Source organism: Rattus norvegicus, chromosome 6, assembly GCF_021556685.1.
Source record: "Rattus norvegicus strain SHRSP/BbbUtx chromosome 6, alternate assembly SHRSP_T2T, whole genome shotgun sequence".
Lineage (NCBI taxonomy): Eukaryota > Metazoa > Chordata > Mammalia > Rodentia > Muridae > Rattus > Rattus norvegicus.
The window spans coordinates 102,512,637-102,522,710 of NC_141539.1; the positions used below are offsets into that span (position 1 = coordinate 102,512,637).

At 41.0% G+C, this 10,074-nt stretch overlaps 1 protein-coding gene across 3 annotated transcripts in view; it reads left to right on the forward strand.

Annotated features, from left to right (window-relative positions):
- The window catches only part of Fut8 (fucosyltransferase 8), a 246,864-nt gene extending 239,058 nt beyond the window's left edge, over nucleotides 1-7,806 (forward strand). For all 3 annotated transcript variants that reach the window (NM_001002289.2, XM_087554154.1, NM_001412189.1), the window contains 1 exon segment: nucleotides 6,818-7,806. In NM_001002289.2, coding sequence (NP_001002289.2) covers nucleotides 6,818-7,135 — 318 coding nt within the window. In that variant the 3' untranslated portion in view covers nucleotides 7,136-7,806.
- Nucleotides 7,807-10,074: the final 2,268 nt, after the last annotated feature.

The window sequence follows — 10,074 nt, forward strand, 5'->3', positions numbered from 1 at the left end:
TCACATGCCATCCCTGAGAGAATTCATGACAGGAACCTGGAAGCAGAAACTGAAGCAGAGGCCATGGAGACATTCTGTCACTTCTGTGCACCTTGTGGCTTTGTTCCCTTGCTTTCCTATGCCATTCAGGACCACTTGGCTAGGGGTAGCAATACCCATGGTGGGCTGGATAACGCCCTGCAGACTTGCCTACAGGACAGTCTTAAGGGCAGTTAATCTCAGTTAAGATTTCTTCTTCCAGATATCTAGGTTTATATCAAGAAGACAAAAACCAACCAGGCTGATGACATTTCAGACATAAGTTCTTCTTTTAGAAGAATGGGTGCTCAGGAGTGTTCCTGAGGTTAATGCAAGTAAATTCTAGGCATGTTGACTCATGAGTGTCATGGCAACCTTTTGGGTTGTTTTTGTTCTGGTTTGAAGTGCTAGGGGTTGAACCAGGACCTCATGATGGTAAGCAAGCACTCTACCCCTAAGCTATTTTATCAGCGTAGACATGGCATCTTAATGCATATTCTTCATAAAGTTTTAGATACATTTCCTACCCCTTTGAAACATCAGCTTCTGGTGTTCTAGATTTTATATTGGATTTTAAAAAAAGATTGGGGATTATCTCTCTTTTATTTTTTTACAAACCAGAAACACACCTCTGCTCCCTACTTCTGTTACCACGTGTACTTACTTTTCCACATGCTTTCTTCAGAACTGTTTCACAAAGCCAACTTTGCCCTACATTTTTCAGATAGCAAGAACAGTATTCGATAGTTTTTATGAAAGAGTCAATATTAGCATTTTCCAAAGATTATCAAGTGAGTTAGCAAAGCCGTCAATCACATTCTAAAAGTTCCACCAAACAAAAACCCTATTGTTAGTAGAGAACACTATTCACAAACCATCTACCTGATCACTTACATTCTTATTTGCTAATAATAATTAGCAAATTACTTATGGAAGCAAATAAATTATAATTGAAGAAATGAGAGCAGCTCATTGGTAGATAAATGAAGTATCAAAAAGATTTTCTGAAAAACCTATTTATCAAGTTGTAGAATCAGTTTTCACTACTCTGCCTCACCAAAGCAGCTGTAGATGCAGACGTTAGGGCTGGAGAGGTGGCTCAGCAGCTAGGAGCCCTTGCTGTTCCTCCAGGGGACTCAAGTTTCGCTTGATGACTCACAAACAGCTGTAACTCTAGTGCCTTCCTCTGGCTCCCATGGCACCAAGCACACAGGTGGTGTACAGACATACATGTGGGCAAACACCCAAACACATAAAATATAATGCTCGTTTGTAAGAAATCTTTTATGATTTTGAAAATAAACTTAGTGAATCTTAAAAATAAAAACCACCTAATGCTGTTGAAGTTTACTTTGTTTAATGAGCAGCATTGCTCAGTAATTTGAGTAGTTTTTCCCCTGTGGTACCTCCCTTTGTAACATTTATTAAAAACATCTCAAGACATTCTTTAATTTCAAATCTACACAAAATATAACTGGTTACATTATGCACTTCCAATCAGATTTTGGAAATCTCAGAGGACAAAATTAAAAATAACATTAACTTTTGGGGTGGTAATTTCCATTGAGATGTAGTTTGTGAAACAGTAGTAAATGCCTTCTGAGAGTAGCAAAGAGAACAACACAGAATAAAAGATGTGACCACTGTCCCTCCCTCCCAGCGTAGAGGATGAGAAGTCTGTCTTGAGTCAGCCTGGGTGCCACTCACCTTTGGTGCTGGTCGCTGCACCGCGCAACTTGTATCACATTCATTTGGACGTTCATACAGTGCAGCCATCACTGTTTTTATTTTCTCATGGTATAGCAAAACTAAGTAATCTAAAGGAAAGGTGCACAGATCTCCCAGCATCACCCACTAAATTGAGAACAGCTTTCAAATCCTCATACCAGGAGTGCCTCTAACTAACTCTTTAATTTGACAAAAACAAGGTCCCATCTGCTGTGAGAAAGGTCGGAAGCCCATCTACTTCAGTGCAATATGTCTAAGGGTTATATTCTGACTAATGGATGCTTACCTTTTAAATACTTTTTTAAAACTGGCTTACTTGTGTCATATCTTTTAGCAGGAATTTTTTGCTGTTAGTCATCACTGTCAGCTTAATAATATGCTAGAAAGTGATGAAGTATTGTCACAGAATGAAATGAAACATACTCTATACAGCCATGATGTGTATGCTTCGGTCCTGCCCAAGCACCGACTCTGAGGTGAACATTGCCATCAGCTGCAAGCCTTCATTGCCTACCACATGATTTGAATTTGTAACGTCCAGAGGAGGCCTGATGTCATGAATGCAAACATCAACACTATAATGATCCTCCCAGCCCTTAGTGTAATTGCTCCAGGATGGAGATAAACAACCATTATTTATTCAAAATGTTGTGTATAGACCTTAACTTTTAAATGTCACCCATGGGCTTGAACATCCATTACTGGAGCACCACTTATTCAGCAGATAATTACTGGACACCTACTCTGTGGCATCTGTAGTTCCAGTTGCTTATCCAAAAGCAGTTTTATATGTGCTCTGAAGCACTACTCTAGAACCAGAAAGAATGCTAATTGTGGCTGTAGTGTTTCTGTCTGATTTTATGTTTTTAAAATAAAGTTAGGGTTGGGAATTTAGCTCAGCGGTAGAGCGCTTGCCTAACGAGCGCAAGACCCTGGGTTCGGTCCCCAGCTCCAAAAAAAAAAAAAAAAGGAAAAAAAAAGTTACAAGATCTCCCTATGGTTTAGTTTCCTCGTCTGCAAAATGAGTGAAGACAGTTCTTACAAGTTTGATATGACAGAGAAAGGAGTTAGTAGGTGGGGCTGACTGTGGGACTGCCTGGACCCACTCAGCACTCGTTAAGCTCAGCTGCTCCCATCATGGCCGTTCTTGTAAAGTGCCACACCCACAGTATCCAGGTGAGGATGAACCCAAGTCCACATTTGCCCAGAAATCTCTCTTGTATTGGCCCAATTTGATTTCTGAAACTTATCATTATTTATTCCTTTGGTTAAGAAAATACAAATGTATTCACAAAGGCTAACAAATAATAACTACTTATACTAAAACATAAACTAATTATTAATATTTTCACAAAAAAGAAAGCAAGGCTGAAATTCCAGTGCTGTTCTTATGAGAACAGTGCTTTAGAAGGTGAAGAGGGAGAGCCCTATCGTAGTCGTCCTGTATAGCCCAAGTCTTGTGTTTCTGGCTAACAAATGCTGGAGAGTGGGAACCCTGAAGATAAGACTCATGTTTCCCCAGGGCCACCTTAGCCCTTAGGTTGTGCTTTCTGATGCAACAGAATGAATATAAAGATTTGAAAGACATTTTATGTCAAAAAATATGTATGACAGTTGCAAGTATATGTGGGCTGCCTGGGCTCAACTTTAGTGTACCAGTTACTCATAGTGCAATGGGCAATGCTTTTAGTTCCCTTTGGCATCTGTAAGAAGGGAGATAGACTCTCATGGGGATACTGAGACGATTGTGTAAAGTAATGCCTCACAACAAAAGCTCAGCAAACATGGCTTCTCCGTGTTACTTGGTTTGCTATTAGTGGAGCGTTGTTATTTAACAGTGAGAGGTGTGTCATTAGGCATTTTTGTCATTGTCAGAATGTGACATACAATGAAGTAAGAGTTTTGAGAATGTAATCTTATGAGACCACCATTGTGTATTTGGTCTATAGTTGATGATTCTTGTTTCTTTCCAGAATTCCAAGTTAATTTTGATTCTCTGTAGACTTTTGGCTGAATTTGAAGTTTAAAAAGTTCTAAATTGTTGTTATTCTCATGTTACTGTAATTTTTGTTTCTGCCATTGATCCTAAAAGTCCCAAGAGTAACTTAGTTTGTTGACAGCATTAACTTGGAAACAAGCTGAGATGGTAGCACATGCCTAATTCCAGCATTAAAAATAGAAATAGGGCCAGGAGGTGATGGCCCTTTAATCCCAGCACTTGGGAGGCAAAAGCAGGTGGGTCTCTGGGAGTTTGAGGTCAGCCTGGTCTACAGAAGGGGTTGTAGGACAGCCAGGGCTACACAGAGAAACTCTGTCTCAGAAAAGAAAAAAGAAAAGAAAACAGAAAGAGAGAGAGAGAGAGAGAGAGAGAGAGAGAGAGAGAGAGAGAGAAGAGAAAGAGAAAGAAAAGAAGGAAGAAAGGGAAAGAGGGAGGGAGGGAGGGAGGGAGGGAGGGAGGGAGGGCGGAGATGAGTCCAAGGTCATCCTTAGCTCTATAAAGAGTTTGAGGCCAGCCTGAGCTACATGAACCCTTATCTCAAAAATAAAAATCATTTTCTTGATTTTTTTTTGTCAGTTGTTGAAATAATGACTTTGTTTTTTAATTCCTGGGGGAAAGGGTCATCTAACTTTAGTTTCATCTAACATTTGTGAACTGTTCAAGTTCCTAAAGTTCATATTCTCCAGGAAGTTGAGGTAAAGGTTAACCTGGTCATTTTATTTGGTCATAAATGTTAGAAGCTTAGCATCTCAGAATAAGCTCAGAGTAGAGGGCTTGCCTTTGCACAAGGCCCCAGATTCAGTGCCCAGCATCACTGAGAGAGAAAAAGAGCATCTTCATTCAGTTTTTGATCTCCACAGATGTCTCAGTTTAGAAACATCTGCTGGGCCATTCTAAAGTACCATTAGCAGATTAACAGCTATTAATAGTAGTTTCATTTTTAAGTAGATGCAAAATGTTGGCATAAGGACAATGAAAATTCATTAAATGAGATAACCAAACTAGAGCTGTAGAGAAATTTGACCTGAATTGAGTTCTCAGTCAGAATATAGAAAAGGAAAGTATTCTAGGCAAAATGATCACTCTCTTCTGTTATCACCCAACTTAGGAAGGGATCTGAAACCTATTTTACTTCCCAGTGAATCTATTAGTTGCCAGAGCATTACCCTTTTGTAGCTTTAGCTTTATCACCAAGCATACTAAATTCAGTAAGTGAAGTTCAGGGTATGGGATTTTACCTGCTAGAGAGGGCTTTCTTTAACAGAAGAATCTGTTAAGTCATCTTAAAACAACATTAATTGGGTAGATACATCTTCCTTAAAGACCTGCCGAGCTTGTATCAGTACAAGCATGCTTATGTATGTAGCACACTTTAGAACTCCTTAGGAATAGCTGATACATTTAAACCCACTTGCTCACTGATCATCAGTAAATATATAAATCTCTATTAAGAAGAGGTCTAAGAAAACACTATGGTTAAAAGTGGATAAAGGGAGCTGGAAAGATGCCTCAGCTGTTGAGCATTTCCTGTGCTTAGAGAGAACCAGAGTTCACTCCCATGCGTAGTGGTTCACAAACCTCCTATGACTCCAACTCCAGAGATTCTGACAGCATTCTGGTCTCCATAATCATTAAGCATCTGCATACGCATGCACATGCACATAAAGAGACATGTGCACATATGCATAAGTAGAAATAAAACTTAAGTCTTTTTCCCACTAATTTATTCACTTTACATCCTGATCGCTGTCCCCCATACCCCCATCACACAGTCCGCACACATACACACTCTCTCTCCCCTTCTCCTCTGAGAGGTTGGAGCCTCCCCCTGGGTATCCTCCCCACCCTGGCACATCAAGTCTCTGCAGGACTAGATACTTCCTCTCCCACTGAGTCTAGAGAAGAAGCCCCGTTAAGGGAATGAGTTTTGGAGACAGCCCCTGCTCCAGTTGTTGAGAGACCTGCATGAGACCACACTGCACATCTGCTACATATGTGCAAGGCCCTAGGTCCAGCCCATGTTTGCTTTTTTGGTTGGTGGTTCAGTCTCTGAGAGGAGCCCCCGAGGGACCACAATGGTTGACTTTGTTGGTCTTCCTATAAGGTTCCTGTTCCTTCATGGTTCCTCAGTCCTTCCCTCAACTCTTTCATAAGACTTGCCAAGGTCCATCCAATGTTTGACTGTGGGTCTCTGTACCTGTTTCAGTCAGCTGCTGGGTGGAGCCTCTCAGAGGACAGTTATGCTAGGCGCCTGTCTGCAAGCACAGCAGAATGTCATTAATGGTGACAGGGGCTGGTGGTTGGCCATCCCCTCAGTCTCTGCTCCATCTTTGTCCCTGTAGACAGGACACATTTTGGGTCAAAAGTTTTGTGGATGGGTGGGTTAACGTCCTTATCCCTCCACAGGGGAGTCCTGCCTGGCTACAAGAAGTGGCCACTTCGGGTTCCGTATCTCTACTGTTAGGAGTCCCAGCTACCGTCACCCAAAACTTAAGTATTAACTTAACTTAAAAAGAAAAAGAGTGGACGAAGGGGTGAGGATAACATTTGTGTTATTTGAGGTGCTAATCCCAAACCATAAATTCTTCAGATAAGGGCTGGAGAGGTGGCTCAGAGGTTAAGAGCACTGACTGCTCTTCCATAGGTCCTGAGTTCAATTCCCAGCAACCACATGGTGGCTCACAACCATCCTTCTTCCCGTGTGTCTGAAGACAGCTACAGTGTATTCATATAAATAAAATAAATCTTTAAAAAAAAATTCTTCAGATAAAAACTTTTATCTTACTTAGTTTTACGTCACCAGTTCCCAGCTTGGAAGACCTTGTAGCTCTTCATAATGCTTACTAAAAATTGATTTGTATTCTTAAATTATATTATACTATGTATTCATAACTCAACCCCCCACCTCGTGTGTGTGTGTGTGTGTGTGTGTGTGTGTGTGTGTGTGTGTGTGTCCAGAAATGAAAAATAACTATCTTCTCAGCCCTAGAGCCCACCTTTGCTTAAAGATTGCTGGCAGTGGGGGTGTTTATACTGTGTACCAACATACTTGTTTTCTCCCTTTTTTCCAAGGTCTGTCGGGTTGCTTATGAAATCATGCAAACCCTGCATCCTGATGCCTCTGCAAACTTCCACTCTTTAGATGACATCTACTATTTTGGAGGCCAAAATGCCCACAACCAGATTGCCGTTTATCCTCACAAACCTCGAACTGATGAGGAAATTCCAATGGAACCTGGAGATATCATTGGTGTGGCTGGAAACCATTGGGATGGTTATTCTAAAGGTGTCAACAGAAAACTTGGAAAAACAGGCTTATATCCCTCCTACAAAGTCCGAGAGAAGATAGAAACAGTCAAGTATCCCACATATCCTGAAGCTGAAAAATAGAGATAAAGTAGAAGAGATTAACTACAGAACTCAGTTCAGACCATCTCGGCTAAGCAGATGACCCAGACTAACACGTGGTTCGTTGACAGACACGCTCCACACCAAGACCGAGTGGGAACCCTCAGATGCTGCACTGGTGGAATGCCTCGTTATGAAGGGCTGCGGTGCCCTCAAGCCCATGCACAGTACAATAATGTACTCACACATAACATGCAAATGGATTATTTTCTACTTTGCCCCTTTAAATATTATGTCCCCATTAAACAAACACTGCCACGTTGTGTAATTTAAGTGACACAGACATTTTGTGTGAGACTTAAAACATGGTGCCTATATCTGAGAGACCTCTGTGACTTACCGAGAAGATGTGAACAGCTCCCTTCTCTGGGGAAGCTAGTGGTGGTGTGGCCACTGAATTCACTCCAGTCAACAGGTTCAGAACGAGAATGGATGTTTTCCCTTCATATGGTTGTCTGGATTTTTTTTAAAGTAATTTCATCAGTTCAGTTTATCCACCTCATCATTAATAAATGAAGGATACATCAATAAAGTAAAATGAAATATTCACTCTCCATTAGGAAGTTTTGTAAAACAATGCCATGAACAAATTCTTTAGTACTCAATGTTTCTGGACATTCTCTTTGATAACAAAAATAAATTTTAAAAAGGAATTTTGTGAAGTTTCTGGAATTTTGTATCACTGGATTATATAGTTAATAAGCTTTAGAGTAGAAATATGGTAAAAATGGGTTTACAGTTTTTAAGATTTGTTTTCTACTTTTGTCCTACTTTTTTCCAGCTTCTGATAAAGTAATAATATTTTACTAAGAGAAGCAGCGGTCCCCTCTGTAGCAGTGACTGGCTTTCGTTGATGCATATTTTGAAGATCCTAAGAACAAGCTTTGGAGGTGTTCATTCTCTTATTTGTATATTGTTGATTTGTTTTAATCAAATGAAATAGTCGTTCTCTTGCTTCCAGGGAAACTACTGCTTGCTCACATCTGTAAACCTAGCCATAGTAGGTCTGTCTGGTGGTATCTGTCACTTTTTGTGTTGTTTTATCCAGGTACATGCGCTTCCTGTCGTGTCCTGCTTTTGATTTTGAGGACACAAGGATCTGGGGGGTTAGAAGCTGGTTGTGTTCTGAAGTATGTATCTCATATAATACAGAATCTTGTGATCAGAGGGGAAGGGGAACCAGAATGAGATCCAAAATAAGCCTAGAATTCTCTCTCCTAAATTTCCTTCCAGGAATCCATGTTGGAACCACTGCAGAAGAGTCAGGTACCTTCTGTCTAAACTTTGTCTCTCTCCTTCACAGGAAAAGCCCCTGTCTGGATGGAGCCTGCCTTCTAAGGGAACATTTCATTGTACACATTTTTAAAGACAGGGTCTCAGGCAATAGTCTAGCTGGCCTCGAACTCACAGAGATCTACTTGCCTCTGCCTCTGGAGTGCTGCGACTGGAGGTGTGCAGACCACACCCAGCTTGCCTCCTAAATGAAAGATTTGGTCCATGTAGGAGCCAGTAGTGGGCATTGTATTAAGTATCAGGGATCCAGAAAGAGAGGCTTAGTGAACTCTGACCTTTACAATCTCAGGAAGTGAAATCTTCCCACCAAGTAAGTGTCCCTAAATCCTAACTTCCTCTCAAAGTCCACGCTTCTGGAAGAGCGAAACTTTTAACTCTAGGGTTCATGAAATTTTCATTTAGTTTAAGCACAAATAAAAATCAGGTGAAATGAAATCTCCAGCTGAGCAGACTGCATGAGTCATTTGCCAGCCCCCGTCTGACTTGTCATCATAGCATCGGTAGCTGGATCTGATTTGTACCTTTGTAGATGCAAAGGTAAATCAGTGTCTTTTCATCTGAAACTGACCCAGTTCCAGAGGGCAAGAGAGAAAAAGAATAAAATATGAAGAAAATAAGTATTCTCAAATGGATGCAAAGACATAATCTTGGGTGTTTCTTTTTTAATCTTTGACTTGAAGTTCAGTTTCTTTCTAATTCATCCTCCTGTGTTGGGATTTCCTCTTGGTCCACCAAAAGAATTATTTTTTCTTTACTAAACTAAAGTTATGAAAATTACTTTAGCTCAGGCTGGGGATTTGACTCAGTGTAGAGCATTTCATATGTCGAGTAGTATTAGATGGGGTCCTAAACATTGGAAAGATGTTTTTATTAGCTACTGCTTCGGTGTTTGTTGGTTTTTTTGTTTTTGGTTTTTGTGGGGTTTGTGGGGGTTTTTTGTTGTTTGTTTGTTTGTTGTTTGTGGGACAGGGTCGCATGGGGTTGCCTAGGTTGGCCCCAAACTCCCAGTCCTACCTTAAGCCTGCCAAGTGCTAGGATTCCAGACACACACCTGTGCCAGGTGCTAGGATTCCAGACACACACCTGTGTCAGGTGCTAGGATTCCAGACACACACCTGTGTCAGGTGCTAGGATTACAGACACACACCTGTGTCAGGTGCTAGGATTACAGATACACACCTGTGTCTGGCTTTGTCGGTGATTCCTGTCGTAGGTTCTGTTACGTTCTGAAGAGGGCCACCTCTGCTGCTATTAGCAGGAACATAGCTTTTAACTTCATTAAGCTCCACGTAAACTAGTGTGGATAGCAGCTCAATCTTAATTTGATTCTTTTACCTTTACCAGAGCTTGGCCTGCGTTATATTTCAGGGCTTAGTTAAAGACACTAAACAATAACAACAAAAACCTGGGCAGAAACTCTACACAGAATTTGAGGCACCACTACTTTTGTGCAGCTCCCTTTGTTTTGAGATTTTCCTCTCTCTTCTCAAGCTACTGTAGTTGCTGGCTCCACAGTGTCTTCCTCTTGTTTCTCTACCCAGAAAGACTGCAATTTAGACATTCACCTTGTGCTTCTGGCACTTTCCAGGTCTCAGCCTGCCTCCAGAAGTTTCTTTCTGTGCATTTGA